The sequence below is a fragment of the Lepus europaeus genome, chromosome 12 (genome assembly GCF_033115175.1).
Source record: "Lepus europaeus isolate LE1 chromosome 12, mLepTim1.pri, whole genome shotgun sequence".
NCBI lineage: Eukaryota > Metazoa > Chordata > Mammalia > Lagomorpha > Leporidae > Lepus > Lepus europaeus.
In genome coordinates, this window is record NC_084838.1 from 10245919 (window position 1) to 10263546 (window position 17628).

General features: G+C 49.3%; 1 protein-coding gene across 9 annotated transcripts in view; it reads left to right on the forward strand.

Moving 5' to 3' along the window:
- DENND1A (DENN domain containing 1A) overlaps positions 1 to 17628 on the forward strand; it is a 566150-nt gene that overhangs the window by 335629 nt on the left and 212893 nt on the right. For all 9 annotated transcript variants that reach the window (XM_062207587.1, XM_062207591.1, XM_062207594.1 and 6 more), the window contains one exon: positions 3462 to 3562. In XM_062207587.1, coding sequence (XP_062063571.1) covers positions 3462 to 3562 — 101 coding nt within the window. The remainder of the gene's footprint in view (positions 1 to 3461; positions 3563 to 17628) is intronic.

The following is a 17628-nucleotide window of genomic DNA, read 5'->3' on the forward strand; positions in this document are numbered from 1 at the left end:
GGTCAATCTCTGAGAACCTAGAGGTGAAGATGGGCGGGGTCTGTGTGTACTCCACAGTCAGGGGACAAAATGTAGACTGCAGTCCAGCTAGTGACAAGGCCACATGCCCAAGGGAGCCCCGCAAGGCTCGGGAGAGGAAGGGAGAGCTTGTGCAGAGGCCTGGGGTGGGGTTCTTCTAGGGGCCGAAGTCCTGGCCACTTAGAGGATGAGTGGGAAGCAAGAAGGGAGGAAAAGGCATCTCTGACAGTCCCTAAGTCTGCAAGGATTCATTCCAAGGATGAACACGGAGGTGACACCGTAGACACTGTGGGTGGACATGCAGCTCTCCAGGTGGCTGGAAGCTGGTGGAGACATCCCGTCGCAGACATGGTCCTGAAGAAAGTGGCATGACGGACTGGGCCTGCGCCCGGGAAGGGCACTCTGGCCGCTACTTAATGGAGGAGGACAGTGCTGGGGCCCAGGGCCAGTGTGATCTCCAACCCGGCTTCTGGGTGGAGTTGAGGTAAAGTTGGTTCACTCTCCACCCACTCAGTGCCATCAAGGAATTCTCAAGTCTAAGAAGCCCTAAAGGGATGAGTCGTGTATTTGTGTGACGGCCTCCTTTCCATGGGAACCTCCCAAAATGGATTTGGAGAGAGCGCGGATTCACCCTCCAGGCACCAGCCGAGTCGCTGGGCCGCTCTTGAGCACTTGCTGGCTGAGCTCCTGTTTGTGGCTGTACCTGATTTGAAGACCAGCGTCTGGAGGGGGAAGGGGGCCGTGAAGGGGGGTCTGGCGCCCTGTCTTTAACACGCAGCCCTCACAACTGTGAAACATCAGCAGACTCTCCAGTGCAGAGCTGTTCAAGTTACACTAACCTCTGGGATTCTTTTAACTGGGCCTTGGCACGTCACTCTTTTGCCGCGTAAATGTCCTTCTGTCAGCAAAGGCCAGTTAACAGCTTCCAAAAGAAGCAGAGTCCTCCTGGGAACAGGCTTCCCAGAAACCAGAGGAACATTAAAGGGAAGAGACAGAAGGAAACATGTGTTGTTGGCTTTTGTCACTTCATAGCCGTATCTCCAAAGCTCAGATTTTCTTTTCCTTTCTTCTCACCATATTGAATTTTGTAGCAATTGTATCTCTCTGTGTTATCTTCATTTCCTAAATTTTTAATTGTACCGAATACTGATTGTGTGATAGCTCTACCTGTTAAGGGCGGTGGGGGGGATACAAAATAGGGCATGTCAAAGGAACAGGAAGAGGAAGGGTGAAGCAGTAAACAGCGCGGAGCGATTGATTAACTACTGAAAAAAAAATTCTCACCTCAGTTCCTAAATCTAAATTAATTCCAGATGGATTAAAGAGTTAAATGCTGGGGTAACATTTAGAGGACTTTCTTAGGATAAAAGCAATGGAAATCATTGCAAAGGAAAAGATTTGTCTGTGTAATTATTTAAGCCTTCGCTTCACCCAGAAATCCAAAGAAAATTAAGGGTAGATTATTTTCAAAAACACGACAAAGGGTTGGTAACCTTGACAGGTCATCAGTGCTTGCTTATAAATCAATAATAATAATTTAAAATATACTTAATCCTCAGTTTTACTAAATTGGCTAAGAATATGAACACTTAAGAAGTATAGTCATGAAATATATGCTGGAAGGGAATAAATAAAACAGTAAGATACAATTTTAAAGCTACTAACTTAGGCCGGCGCTGTGGCTCAATAGGCTAATCCTCCGCCTTACAGTGCCGGCACACCGGGTTCTAGTCCTGGTCGGGGCGCCGGATTCTGTCCTGGTTGCCCCTCTTCCAGGCCAGCTCTCTGCTGTGGCCAGGGAGTGCAGTGGAGGATGGCCCAAGTACTTGGGCCCTGCACCCCATGGGAGACCAGGAGAAGCACCTGGCTCCTGCCTTCGGATCAGCGCGGTGTGGCGGCCACGGCGGCCATTGGAGGGTGAACCAACGGCAAAGGAAGACCTTTCTCTCTGTCTTTCTCTCTCACTGTCCACTCTGCCTGTCAAAAAAAAAAAAAGCTACTAACTTAGCGCGCTGTGCTGGTAAGGAGCAGGAAGACCAGTGTTGTGGTGTGCGAGACTAGAGTGTCAAGAGGCTCTGTCCTTCGTGTCTTTGTTATGTAAATGTTTATGAAATTCACCTTATCATATTTATTAAGTGCCTTAATATATTTATGAACTTATTCTCTGCATTCTACATCTAGGAACCACGTATAAAAACAGTTGACCTGGTTTGGTTATATACTGTCATGATAGAAGAGTACTTCAATGTTGTGTGAGAAATCCATTGAGTATCATTGAAAAGTGCTTTTTTAAAGATTTATATCATTTATTTGAAAGAGTTAGAGGCAGAGAGAATCTTCCATCTGCTGGTTTGCTCCCCAAATGGCTACAACTGCTAGGAGTTGGCCAAGTTGAAGCCAGGAGCTTCTTCCAGTCTCCCACGTGGGTTCAGGGGCCCAAGCACTTGAGCCATCTGCCGTTGCTTTCTCAGGTGCATTAGCAGGGAGCTGGATCAGAAGTGGAGCAACTGGGACTCAAACCAGTACCCATATGGAATGCCAGCATTGCAGGTGGCGGCTTTCCCCCTATATCACAATGCTGGCCCCAAAAGTACTTTTTAAGAATGTTTAAGCTGGGGGGAATGGTGCCATGTAAGGTTAACTTTTTAAAAGCAGAGAAAGAACACTGCATTTGTAGTAATCTGAGTTGTATTAGAAAAGGAGATAGAAGGCTGGTGCTGTGGCTCACTTGGCTAATCCTCCACCCGCGGCCCCAGCACCCCGGGTTCTAGTCCCGGTTGGGGCACCAGGTACTAATCCCAGTTGCTCCTCTTCCAGTCCAGCTCTCTGCTGTGGCCCGGGAGGGCAGCAGAGGATGGCCCAAGTGCTTGGGTCCCTGCACCCGCATGGGAGACTGAGAGGAGATACCTGGCTCCTGGCTTCGGATCGGCACAGTGCCGGCCGTAGCAGCCATTAGGGGAGTGAACCAACGGAAGGAAGACCTTTCTCTCTGCCTTTCTCTCACTGTCTATAACTCTCTCTGTATCTCTCTCTCACTGTCTAACTCTGCCTGGCAAAAAATAAAAATAAAATAAAAATAAATAAATAAAAAAAGAAAGAAAAGGAGATAGAAGTACTTTAGTGTATGATACAGTAAGATGGTAAATAATCTTCACATGGTGTGACTTACTTTCTTTTATCCTTTTCTCCGCTTTCTAAGGTTTCTGCTATAAGTATATATCAGCTTCATAAGCAGGGGAATAATATAGATTTTTTTTTGCACGAGAAAGCTCTTATTAAGTTTGGATTAGAGCGGTTAACTCAAAGTTATTCCTGGCTCGAGCAGCCTGTTAAAATGGTCAGCGCGCTGGTGCGCACGCGTGGGGTGTTGCCGGTGGAATCCTGCAGCAGTGCTCCCCCTGCTCCGGTCGCAGCCCTGAGTCTCTGCTCTGCTTCCTTTGCAGCTGACTGCCTGCATCCACGGCTCGGCCGCGATGCTCTACCCCATGTACTGGCAGCACGTGTACATCCCCGTGCTGCCGCCCCATCTGCTCGACTACTGCTGGTAAGGATGCCCCCCGCCCCGCCAGGCACCCCCGGGAATGCTAGCGCTGAGATGTAGACTTCAGTCCAGCGTGGATTTGGGACTGCCCGACTGCATGGCCCTGTTGCTTCCTCACAGCTTCGGCCGTGTCGAGACATTCTACAGAGTTCCCGAGAGTAGGTGATGCTGCTCCCGTTTCTCAACTTTGGGGAGACCAGAGCACCCAGGAGTTGTCACCTTTTTTCTTCCCCTAAGACAAACTGGAAACTGCTGACGGGAACTGTTGAGATCCCCAAGATCTTCAAGTTTTAGCCGTTCCCTGGCACGCTCTGTAAGGCTAGCTCTCAGCTGTGTTTGGGAGCACGAGGCAGACTTCAGAACCCTTAGAAGTTTTTATTTGCTTGTTAATGAGAATTTTGCTCCTCAGTGAAACACATTTTAGTGGAAGGAAGAAAGACGTTGGAGTCAGCTTTACCACTTGACTTGATCACGAGGCTTGAGCGTTTCTTTGCTCACCAGCCCAGAGAAGTTGTGCACTGCATACATAGAGCTGAGCTGAGGTGCAGGTGAAAGGGGACATGTGGGAGGGCTGGCCCGTGGCAGATACTCAGATGGTGCTCCCACCGTGCCTGCAGTAGGTGACCAGGAAAGACTGCACGGCCACCACAGCACCCGTTTTCCTGAGGAACCGCTTCTCTCTAGGGTCATGCGATTCAAGACGTTGTCTCTACACAGTTCGAGTCAGCAGAACGTGATAAGGGAGTCCCATGGGTGTGTAGGGACGGTGCCTCCTACCTGCTGGAAAAGGGGAAAAGGGGCCCATTGGAGGGGGGGTCGCAGCCCTGTCGCTGAGGGACGTTTGCCGTTGGGTCAGACTGATTACTGAGTCCAGGTCGGTTGAAGTCTTTGCCTGTTTCATGATCATCTCACTCGGGAGGTTCGGGTGTCCAGTCATTCCACAGGCACTGCTGCTTTGAATGTGCGGGGCTGGTGGGCTTGGCAAAGATACGGCTCAGGACCACTTGAGGGAAGGCAGCAGGCCCCATCTGGCACCTGGCGCTCAGGGAAGTGGCCGAGTTCTCTTTGGGCCCCGTGTTTTTCTCAGCATGACTTTCTCCCACCTCTGAGGAGGCCATGTGTGTCCTGCCACGTGGAAGATGTAGCCCTGGCTTACTTTAAATTTCTCCTCAGTGCATCAGGTGGTTGTTCACTCCATCTCCCTGGACTTGGGAGACTTTTTATTTTTCAGTGAGTGGTGATGTCCAGGTGCTGCTGGTCTTGATTTAATTTCTCATCCCTCCTGAAGGAAGGAGGAGATATTGAGCTGTCTGCCGACAGAAAAGGACAATTTGCCATATTACACCAAATACTTGGGCTTCTTGTCCTGGGGGGAGCATCTTTGCACCGCTGACCCTCTCCGCTCTCGGGTCCCCAGGCATCTCTTCTGCCATTGAGAATTCCACGGAGTGCTGACCTCTCCATGGAAGCTGTTCTGCCACTTCCAGGCTCCAGACTATCAGATGCTGTCCCCACCGTCATGGTCTGGTGACGCTTCCCTCTGCCATTCGGTTTCTAGTACAGCACCCGGGAAACCTCTCCACCTGCCACTGTCACCTGGTTGTGTTGACATCCACCGCTCTCCATTCCCTTCCTCACCTTCCTCAGAGGTTCCAGAAGCCATGCGATTGGATTCCGGCTCCTCCCCCTGGGCTCACAGTGGCTGTCCATTGTCGTCTGAGGGGAGGTCACTCCCTTGCCAACGAGGGTGGGGCTGAGAGAGGACATCGGGGGCCCTGCCCCAGCTCCTTCGCTGCCCAGCTGTGCAGCTTACAGAGAGTGACCTCACCTCTCTCCATCTCCCTCCTTATCTGCAGAAGGCTAAAAACACTGGCACTGATTCCTCATGTTGTTTCCAGGATGAAATAAGATAACATGTGTACAAAAGCAGCTTATGGCCTGAAAGGCAGTCAGCCCTCCAGCAGGGGGACACACTTTGTGTCCTTTAACCATTGGTGACTCTCTTGGTTCCCACTTCTCTGACTTCAAGTTCTTCCCTCTAATTCTTTTTTTTTTTTTTTTTTTTTTTTTTAAGATTTATTAATTTGAAAGAGTTACAGAGAGGAGGAGGGAAAGGGAAAAACACACAGAGAGATTGAGATCCTCCATCTACTGGTTCTCTCCCTAAATGGCCTCAACAGTTGGAGCTGGGCTGGTCCAAAGCCAGGAGCCAAGAGCTTCTTTTGGGTCTCCTATGTGGGTGCAGAGGCCCAAGTACTTGGGTCATCCTCCTCTGCTTTTCCAGGCACATTAGCAGGGACCTGGATGGGAAGTGGACCAGCTAGGACTCGACCCTGTGCCCACATGGGATGTTGGCACCTCACCTACTATACCACAGTGCCCTTCCTTTTAATTCTGACTTTCTTCTTGGCCTCTCACCTTCACACTCCCCTCTATGTCTGTACCCTCTCCTTCCCTCACTCTCTCTCACTCCCTCTCCCTTTTGCCCCTTCTCCAACCCCCTTTGGGTTCTATCTTCCTGTCTGCTCTGGACCTTGGTGAGCTTTTGCAGTGTCAGCAAATGTTTGCTGTTGTTGTGTCTCAGGCCCAGTGCACAGTGCAGGGGATTCAAGGGGGGACTCCCACATTGAATGTAGAAGACAGGCTCACAAACAGATTATTCCTATAAGCTGAAGAGATGCCTGAGAGAGGAACTGTCCCAGGGTTTTCCCACCTGTCCCCTGGAAGCACCTGCTCTCCTGGCCTTGGCTCCCACCCTAGACACCCCCGTGTCATCTTATGTGCTCCGTGTGTGGCAGATTCTGCTGGAGCAAGCATGGACGCCATTGCAGAGGGCAGGCACTAGAGTGGCTCTGTTGGACCTCAGCTTGCTCTCTGTCCACAGTCATCACCAGACCCTCACTTTCCAACCGTGCACCCGACCTAGAGCTGGGCTCCCCGAGCCTGCCTCTTCTGGTGAGAAGAGAGACCACAGCCCTGTGTCCTCACAGCTGCCTTCCTGCTGCCCCAAGGCCTGTTCCTCAGTGCCTTTCTTCTCCTTCCCCCCTGACCCTGGGGGTCTATCCAAAGCCCTTGACTTACTCTGGGCTCCGAGAGACCCTCCTTGACATCTGCCCTCCCTGGTATCATTAAACTCCCCTTTTCACCACCTCCCCCTCCCTACAACTGTGCTCCAGCGCCCCTTTCCTTAATCTAGACCTTGGCTTGCACTTAGTGTCCTTGCTGAACTTCCAAAACCAGCTCCTTTGGGTCAGGCAGAGGCAGACGCTGACACTCAGGAAGAAGGAGACAAGAGGAGCTGGAGGGGAGAGGGTGCAAAACTCACCCCCGAGGAAGGGGAGAGAGAAAACAAAACGGGAGAAGCAGAGACTGGCATAGTGCAGCAGAGTAAGCTGGTGGTTCAAGTCCTGCTGCTCCACTTCTGATCCAGCTCCCTGCTAATGCGCCTGGGAAAGCAGTGGAGGATGGCCCAAGTACCTGGGCCCCTGCCACTCACATGGGAGATGCAGATAGAGTTCCAGGCTCCTGGCTTATGTCTTGACCCAGTCTTGGCCAAGCCAAAGTCATTTGGGGAGTGAACCAGCAGATGGAAAATCTCTCTTTTTCTGTCTCTCCCTCTCTCTGTAACTCTGTCTTTCAATAAATAAATGTCTTAAAAAAAAAAAAAAAAGCAAGGGGCCATATGACCCCCGAGACAGAATCACAGAGTGTCCCCTTGGCACAGAGAACCTGCTGCCTGCTTTCCCCCTAGTAGACTTCTGCACCTTCTTAGGCTCATGCCCAATAAAGAAAATGCTACCCCTGCTCCTATGGAGAGAGACACAGCCCCCGCTCCGCTCACATTCACCACAGTCCAGCAGTGCTCAGAGGGCAGCCTCTGAGTGCCCTGGAGGAGACCCTCCCATGGTTCTCCCCGCTGTGCTTCTGGCAGGAACGCCCAGGGGCACAGTGGTTCGCTGTAGGTGTGGTGGGGAGAGTCAGTGCAGTCCCTATGCCAGACAGCGAAAAGTTAGCATTCCTTTATTTGGGAAGTTTTGATTGGCCCTTTTGTTAGCTAGTTGAAAACCAGCCACTCGTATTCCCAGAACTGTAGAGAGGAGGATGCTCCGTCAGTGACATCAGGGATAACCATATTGTAGCTGTTATTGCTAATCAGCTCCTAGACCCCTTTTACATTCCTGGTCTCCTTTAATTCTTCCAGCAACCCTGCAAGGCATGCATTATTAGCTCCATTTCTCAGATGGGTAAACCAAGGCCACTAGAGGTGTAGCAACTTGTCCCAGTATAGACATTATGTACCGAAAGATTTTATTTTTATGAAGACAACAAGAATTATATGTACAAGCAAATGTATAACACACCACAAAAATGAGATATCCAAAGGAACTTCGGAACATTCATGAAAAAAATGGAATTAAGAATATAAATTTAACATTGCTTGAGTAAACATTATTTTCAAATGCAAGTTTTCAGTGATTAGACACCGTCCTTCATTGTAGAGAGGTTTGAGGTTACGGAAAGCAAAATACAAAGCACATGGAGACTTTCCCCCTCACGCCCATTGCAAGTAGCCATTGAGCCTTCTGTGTTACTTCTGTCCAGCTGCCGCCTCTTCCTTCTGTGTTCCCAGAGAGGACTTATTAGATGTTTTACTCTTTCCTGTGAAAAGGGATCCAAGGTCCTCTTTTCCAACTTTGTCTCCAACCCTGGCACTCTCAAGAACTGTGTCACCAGCCTGCCTGAGGGCAGTGATGCTGGCGGGGCGAGCTGCAACGGGAAGGCTTGGCCAGGAAGGCTGCTAAAGCCCTCGGCACCCCACATTTCCACTCCAGAAGATTCCGAGTGAAGGGTAGGGGTCGTGACGAGGCTGCGCTTTGCAGGCTTCTGTGTCCGGGTGGCAGCAGCCGCTCTCCCAGCCTCTAGTGCTTATGGAAAAACTTCCTGACGTTTGACCGAAGGACGATTACAGGCCAGTGGGAAATGCTGTCTGTTTGTTAGCTGCAAGATGTAAGAATGATGAAATGGGAGACCCCAAGAGAGAAAACCAACTCCTCCAATCAAGGCTTAATTTGATCACCTTCAGCCTGCTACCACCGCTTTGGTCAGAGACTACAAATGTCATGAAATTTGAGTCAATGCTAATCACTTGATTCTGTTGTGCTTGGGGACTTTCACCACCGTGGAGCTGAATCTTCAGTGGCAAGAGCCAGCAGGGATAACTAGCAATTTTAAGTAAAGTGCTAGGAGCCTGAAACATGTAAATTTGAAGGAGGTTTGTTCCTCTATGGATGATTTAAATGTTAAGTACGTCCCCATGCAGGGGATACACGAAATGGAATCTGAAAACTATTATCTCCTGTAGAAATGAACTCTCAATTTACTTGCTGCACAGGAAGGGCGGATTCTAGTCATTTTCGCTGCCAGCAGGTGCCCTTTCTATGCATAATAGACTTCGCAAGTGTAATTAACACATGAGGACCACTGCTGCCAGTTTTTCTGCAGGTACACTGCAGCTAGGAGTTTTCAGGACAACAGCGTGGGCCGCAAGAGCTTTCTGCATTGTGCTTGAAGATGAGGTGTTTGCTGACTTCTGGACAAAGACAGGGTCAAGCCCAAACCCTGCTGTTGGTATCACAGGTCATGGTCTTTGGGTCCAAAGACCCAAAAAGCTCTATCGCAGCTTTTGGTAGACTGGAGCAATACTCTGGTTTGCATGCAGCTAATAAATGGAAAATATGATACTGAAAACCCTACAATTATGTGGAAGACTCTAATTGCACATTCACAAATACAGCAACTAATTATCTGAGTTAACTTTAATTAGAGCTATAATCACAGATTTTAATTATCTGCATAAATCAGTTTAGGACAAATGGTCTCCTCTAAATATTGCCCAAATTAATTTTTTTTGTCTCTTCCCATTTTTGGAGATGGCAATACAATGGAGAGTGCCTGGGTTTTAGATTCATTTAGACCTGGATTCAAATTTCAGTCTCATCTCTTATTAGCAATATAACCATTAAGAATCTGCATTGCCTCTCTAACTGGCAATGTCTCTAACTAGCAGGTGCATGACACCTGCTCCAAAGAGTGACTGTGGGAAGTATTACTCATCAGTTGGCACTCAGGGGCCGGTCAGTCAGTGGTGATGGCTCTCTTCACCACCATCATAAATATGGGACCTGGATTTTGGTTTCCAGAAGGTTTAACTCCCCTCAAATGTTATTCTTACTTCTCCTGCCTTGTGCGCTCAGGGGAAAACTTTTTAATTCATCTTCTCTTTTTACCCCTCAGATTGTTTTTATTTTGATTTTTTTTTTATTTAACTTGAGTTATTGTATGGTTGTTTTCATTTGCAGCTGTGGCATAAGAATGAAAAGAAAAGAAACAAAAGCAGATGGCAGAGAAAACGAAAGGAGTAAGACATTTCCAGCCCTTATGAATATTTAAAAACATGTGCTGCTGGTTCCTTTCTACTTTAGATCTGTGCCATTCCCTTGACTTTGAAAGTGAACGCAAGAATGTTCCCTACCTTATCTGATGGCAGCCCTGGCCTTGGCCAATACTGGGAAAGCCTTCCTAGTTCTGGAACAAGAGGCCTATGAGAAGGAAGGTTCCCTTTCCTAATAACAGTCACCACTGTTGGGATAGTGTCTGTGGCAAGCGCTTTATAAACATCGTTACCAGTCTTCAAAACCAAGCTGCAACATAAATATTATTAGCTCCACTGTGTATGTTAGGAAATTGTGGCTCAGAGGAGTTTGATGACTTATCCACTGTCACACAGCTAAGAAGTGGTGAAGCCCACAGTTTAAATCCAAGGCCGTCTGATGCTAAAGCTTTCCTTACTCATATCCTTCAGAGTGTTAGAGAGGAAGTTGGACACATCACCAAGATTTGATGAAGAAATTCTTCTGTAGGCTCCTTGATGACTTGCTAATTGTAGACGTATGTTGTCATTCATTAATTATACATTCATTCAACAAATATTTATAGGGCACTTATTATGTTCCAGGCTCTATGCTAATTAAATTTTGCTAATAAAATGTCCCAGTAGAAGCCATATGGTATTTCCCTTGCAAATTCCTTCTTTTCCCTTCCTCCTTCAGAAGTTGTCCTAAAAAAGGACCACAACCAGGTTCCCAACTGGTGATGTATTTGGGTTATTCCAGGCACTTGTTAATACACCTTTCTGATAAAAAGTTTTCAGAGCAAATCAAGACAAGTTCACGTTTTCTGCCGAAGGACAGCTAGGTCAAGAGCCATGTTAGTTGCTGATTCCTGATGCTCTCTGAGGGCAGGATTGAACCGAAAAGTAACAGGTTTTGCACAGTTAAGGCATGGATTTTTGCATTTGGCTTTCTAAAGTCAAATTGTGTTTCCAGAGGACTCTGGAAGCTGTTCTCCCTCTCTGCGTAGGGCTGCTCAGATTCTGTGTGATACTGGTTCTAGGACCTTTATCTGTGCTGTAGGCAGGGTTCTGAATCAACCCCCAAATGCTGCCTCATGTATTCTATCTAGGATTTTCAGCAAAAAATCTGAAAGACGTCCAAACACAAGGTCCACAGCCCATGGGGGTGATGGAACCACAGTCTGGACACAGCTGTGAGGAGACTTCCAGTTAATCAGAGCTGGGTCCATTCTAATTGCTGTCTTTATCAATACCATGAAATTTTGCATATGGAATAAATCAATGCTAAATTAAGAGTTGTTGATATGCTTGCTGGCAGAGACAGATGTCAAATGAAAGTGTGGTGTGGTGGAAACAGAAAAACCTGACCTTGACCCTGGCTTCCCCATTTACTAGCTCTATAGTCCCTGAGTCTCTCTGAGCTGACTTTGTGTTGTGTCAAAGGTGAATAGTAATTACAACTGACACAAAGCCAGGGCTTTGTAAGTAGGCACTGTCTTCATGTTAATTCATGACGATACAGATGCATCTACAGTGACTATCTATTAATGTGTACATGTGTAGAAGTGTATGTATAAAAACGATCCAACAAAATACAGTTGAAATCCACAAAACCCAGATACAGTGAAAGTGGATTAGGAGGATAGGTGTTGCTCCTTTTCCCTACTAAATACCCAACACTCATACCCTTCTTATGTAGGTCATGTTAGATTGAATTCCAGCAAATATGCAAGAGTTGGGTCATTTCCATTTTCTCTAAAGTCCTTAGCTCTGGACGTAGGAAGATAGGAGCTCATCGATGGTTCTGGATTGAAAAGGCACAACCTCACAAAGGAACTTGGGCATCCAGGCAAGAATGGGAGAACAGAATTTTGCTTCTGGACTTGTTTTGTTTGGAGCTAAGAAACATCAAGAGACCAAGAGTGGCCTACTGCTCGGGGGTGGTACCATTGTGAGCTCCCCACGGGGGCCTGGAGGGGATGAGGACCAGGATTTCAGGTTCAGACAGAAGGAGGGAAGTTGGGTTTCTGGTGGGCCTGAAGTTTAGATATTATGCTCCCCAAAAAAGTGTGTTGGTTGAACATATGGAAATTCCAGATCACTAGGTAAATCCTGCAATAACACTTGAGTGAACTTGACCCTGAGATTTGAAGAGATACTGAAAGAGTTCAGGCGTGGAAGTCAGAGTCTTGAGTTCAAATCCTGGCTGTGTTCCTACCAAGTATGTGACTGTGGAGAGTCACAGAACCTCCCTGGACTCTCTGTTTCCTGAGCAGCAAGGCCATGACCAGGGACGTAGCTGAAAGTCTCCTTCTACGTAAGAGCTCACGGAGAGAAGTCCTTAGTTGATGGCAGTCCCTGGGGTCCTCAGTGAGATGCACTCTCATTTCCTTCAGAAGCACCCAGAACTAAGTGCCAAGAGCCTGTGGAGCAAACTTTGGACAATTTCTAAGTAAATGTTTGCTGGGTGGGAAGTGGCAGAAAGGAGAGACTGGGCTCTTTGCATTACCTGGGCCACAGATTCTGTGGGAATCTCTATCCCCACCATAGATTCTGCAGGAAAACTATCTTTTCAAGTCCTCCATTACATTTTTTTCATTGAAATGTACTTCACATACCATCAAGTTTACCTTTTTTTTTTTTTTTTTTTTTTTTTTTGACAGGCAGAGTGGACAGTGAGAGAAAGAGAGACAGAGAGAAAGGTCTTCCTTTTGCCGTTGGTTCACCCTCCAATGGCTGCCGCGGTAGGCGCGCTGCGGCCGGCGCACCGCGCTGATCCAATGGCAGGAGCCAGGTGCTTCTCCTGTCTCCCATGCGGGTGCAGGACCCAAGCACTTGGGCCATCCTCCACTGCACTCCCTGGCCACAGCAGAGAGCTGGCCTGGAAGAGGGGCAACCGGGACAGAATCCGGTGCCCCGACCGGGACTAGAACCCGGTGTGCCGGCGCCGCAAGGCGGAGGATTAGCCTAGTGAGCCGCGGCGCCGGCTCCAAGTTTACCTTTTAAAAAGTATGTAATTCAGCGGGTTGTGTTATATTCCAACTATCTAATTCACTATATATTTAATGTGATTAATCTCACCACTGCCTAATTCCAGATCCATTGTATATATTTTTTTAAAGATTTATTTTAGTTATTTGAAGGACAGAGTTACAGAGAGAGGTAGAGAGAGAGGTCTTCCACCTGCTGGTTCACTCTGCAGATGGCCTCAACAGCCTGAGCTGAGCCGATCCAAAGCCAGGAGCTTCTTCTGGGTCTCCCACGTGGGTGCAGGGGCCCAAGGACCTGGGATGTCCTCCACTGCCTTCCCAGGTGCATTAGCAGGAAGCTGCATTGGAAGTACATCCTTTATTGTTGTCAATACGATAATATATTCTTGTTATAAAATATTTTTAGCCCTTCCAAAGAAGGTATATGGAGCCAGCACTGTGGCAACGCCAGTAAAGCCGCCGCCTGCAGTGCCGGCATCCCATATGGGCACTGTTTCGAGTCCCAGCTACACCACTTCTGATCCAGCTCTCTGCTATGACCTGGGAAAGCAGTGGAAGATGGCCCAAGTGCTTGGGCCCCTGCAGCCATGTGGGAGACCCAGAAGAAGCTCCTGGCTTCGGATTGGCACAGCTCCAGCCATTGCAGCCACCTGGAGAATGAACCAGCGGGTGGAAGTCTTTCTCTCTTCTCTCTTCTCTCTTCTCTCTTCTCTCTTCTCTCTCCCTCTCCCTCTCCCTCTCCCTCTCCCTCTCCCTCTCCCTCTCCCTCTCCCTCTCCCTCTCCCTCTCTGCCTCTGCCTCTGCCTCTGCCTCTGCCTCTGCCTCTCTGTAACTCTGCCTTTCAAATGAATTAACAAATCTTAAAGAAAAAAAAAAAAGGATGTATAAGCAAGAAGCAAAAATTCTAAGAAAATGAGTAGTATGCCTTGATGAGTGGCATCAGAGCTTTAGACCAGTCCCTCAGAGATGCCCTGGAGGCACAAAGGCCAGGCATACAGGGACGGCCCTCGCCAGTGTCAGGTGTCACCCGTGACGCAGCTGAGATTTAGCCTGCTTCCTGCTGCCATAACAGAATTCCTAACTCTGAGTGACTTCCAAAGGGAAGAGGCTTTTCTGGGCTCAGAGCTCTGCAAGGACAGGGGCGTGGCACCCGCATCTGTTCAGCTTCTGGTGAGGGCCTCATGGTGGAAAGGCAAGTGTGGCAGAGAGGAAGTGAGAGAGGGAACTGATGAGTCCCAGAAGGTGGCAGGAATCTCTTCATGAGGGCTCCGCCACCATGACCCAAACACCTCCTGCAGGGCCCCACTTCCTGACACTGCACCATTGAGGAAGTCAGGCTCAATGTGAGTTTTTGTGGGAACAAGCCATGTTTGAATGATAGCCAGGGCTAAAGGGGACACAGTGTGCCTTTCACATGAGAATGACCCACGTGCACTTGGGGGACTCTCCTGCCCACAGCCTACCCACCCACATGATCCTCCACTCTTCACTACTCCATCGCACCCCAGCCTCTGCACCTGCCCTGCCTGCCCCACCTTCCTAATGTCCGCACTGCTGCTGGAGATGGGAGGGGGCAGCAGCCAGCTCCGAGGGGCATAGCCTGGTTTTCCGTTTCTTGTGACACATTCTTTATGTAGTTCTGCGCTCCTCCCAGACCTGGAACTGTGCTCGAATCCAACACTTAGGAAACTGGGACTCCTGAGGCGCAGTGTAGTGTGGTCGCTGCATCAAAGTCTTCTTGCTATCAGTCCCCATAAGGCAGGAGCCATGGACCATGCAACAGCAGGGTCCCATGGTGCTTCAGCAGCAGAGCAAGTCCCTGTGGGGCAGGGTCCATGTCCCTGGCCCTCTCAGTTGTTGGCACAGGGAAATGATGTGAAACAGCAGCAGAGTATTAGGATGTCTGTGATCTCACAGCAAACGTGGCCTTGTCTTCCGCACAAGCGTTTGAAACCCTGAGCACCTGGGAGAACAAGGTATTCCGTGCCCTGCATCTTGCTTATGGAATATTGTAGTCCTGGGAAAACAATGTCGTCATTTGCATTAATCTATTTTAGATTCTTCGTTTATTTCTCCATAAACTTTCTCATCTTCCTGCATTTTTACATATGTGTCGGGCTGCTGGTGGCTCCCAGCCTGAGACTGGCCCTGTGCAGCTGCCTCTGGCCGTGACAGTTGTCAGCGAGGCCTCTGCAGAAGCCGAGGGCCCTGTCTGCTGACCTCTGCTCTGTGATTAACTTCTCCTGCTGCAGTGCTCTTAGCCTGGGACCCCTTCCTGACGTTTCCTGAGACGTCTCCTTCCGGTAGACTGAGGACGCACAAAGGGCAGACTGCTGCAGGCCCAGGTTTCCATCCAGGCATTATCTTAGTAGTGTGTGTGTTCATTTCACGTGGGTCCAGTGGCTTGGAGCTCTAAAAGACATCGCCACTACCCTCACCCCCGGGAAGCCACACAGCCACAATCAGAGGGTGTCATCCTCCCTCTTGCACTGATTGGTGCCAGTGATAAGCGCGTGTCTCATGTTAGCAGACCTCTGCGGGGCCAAATCCCTGCTCACGCCGAGCTTACCGCCACCGTCAGAGGCCCTGTGCTCTGACTGCCGGACTTGCAAAGGGCGGTGCGGCAGCCCCCGCCTCCTCTCCTGGTGCCCCCCACCCCATGCATCCTCAAGCCGATGTGGCTGCTAAATCAGGGAAGGCTAGAAGTGGAGACCGGAAGAGAGGTTAAGTTCCTTTCCTCCCAAGAAGAGCTGGTCTAACTCATGGCGCTCACACAGGCTCTACTTTTCAAGGCGTATTTGTTGCCTCTCGCGCTCTGACCTTGACGAGGTCATGACCTCTCTGAGCCCTAGGTCCCCCTCTGAGTTCTGGAGCTCAGCCTTTCCGGGTTGCAGCGGAGATGAAGTGAGGTGATCTTCAGCCCTCCCGTGCTGAACCCCACGGCACCCTGGGAGTCTCTGCCTGTCCAGTCCTTCACCTGCTGGGTCAGCTGCTGCCTGTGGGCTTCCACAGGCAAAGCCCGCATCTGTTTCCCTGCCCTTTCCCCTGGTGCTGTGCCTGCCACGTATTTGCTGAGTGGCCACGTGGAAAACACTAAGCCCACGGTGCTGCACCAGGAGACGGTGGTTTTCTCTTTTTCCACTCCTCTGGAGCCTCCGTAAAGTTCAGGCTCCTGAGCAAGGGGTTTGTTTTTCTCTTGTGGACAGCACACATTGCCCTTACGATCTTATTTCCCTCACTGGGTTGGCAGCCAGGAGTGCTTAGAGCCAGACTTGCAGGCATCACAGTATGAAGTTGAAATTCTAACCTCACTGCGGCTTCCATCTTTTCCCCCATTTGCCCCTGTTTCTTCTACTTTTGTTACTGTATGGAACATATTTCAAAAAATTGCCTTAAAATTTGTTCAGAACAACAACAAAAAAAGTGTCAGCCCCAGCTGGTAACATAAATAAGGTTATGATTGTCTTACTCTGTGAGTCCATTTGTTATTTTATTTTTGAGCTACAATTATCAAGTAACTTTCAACTGGATGTAGAATGATGATTGGTGTTAAGTGTAGAGCAAGAGACCCTGAAGTGGAAGTACTTGGGCTGTAATCACTATAAACAGAGTGGCCATGGGCAAGTTCCTGACAGGACCTATAAAAAAAAAAGTATTTGAAAGGCAGAGTTACAGAGAGGGAGAGGTCTTCCATCTGTTGGTTCACTCCCAAATGGCCACAACTGGCAGGGCTAAGCCAGACTGAAGCCAGGAGCTTTTTCCGGGTCTCTCACGTGGGTGCAGGGGCCCAAGCACTTGGGCCACTTCCACTGCTTTCCCAGGCATGTTAGCAGGGAGCTAGATCAGAAGTGGAGCAGCTGGGATTTTAACTGGTGCCCATATGGGATGCCAGCATTGCAGGTGTCAGCTTTATCCACTATGTCACAACACTGGCCCCAGGACCTTTTTTATTCTAGAAAATAAGTTGGATTGTATTAGAGAAGATAATTAGATCCTCCCACACAGCCCTTGATAAATGGGCTTAGTAGCTAGTGGCTCGGCTGTCTGTATTCTTCCTGCCCTGCACATGACTGGGGTAGGGGGTAGGGGTAGGCCCAGAAACACTGTGACCAGAGTGCGTACTTTTGAGTCTACTTGTGAGAGCCATTGAAAGCAACACCTGCTTTATGCTGAGTGGGTAACCCAAGCAGGAGCTCCTCAGAAGGGTGGCATGAGCAACCCTTGGGGTGACCTGGGAAGCACCCAGCACAGACTTTGGGGAAGAATGGATTTGAGGCCCACAGGGACAGCATGAGACTAAGCCTCAGATGAAGGGTGGTAGGGAGGGGCACTCAGAATGTGGCAAGTCTGCAGGCCCAGCCCTCTGGGAGCTGTGTGAATGCTGATCTCCTGGGAAACAGTGAGGTGGTTTTTTGGTTTTTTTTGTTTTTGTTTCTGTTTGTTTTTTTGACAGGCAGAGTGGACAGCGAGAGAGAGAGACAGAGAGAAAGGTCTTCCTTTACCGTTGGTTCACCCTCCAATGGCTGCCGCGGCCGGCAGGCTGCAGCCGGCGCACCGCGCTGATCCGATGACAGGAGCCAGGTGCTTCTCCTGGTCTCCCATGGGGTGCAAGGCCCAAGCACCTGGGCCGTCCTCCACTGCACTCCCCAGACCACAGCAGAGAGCTG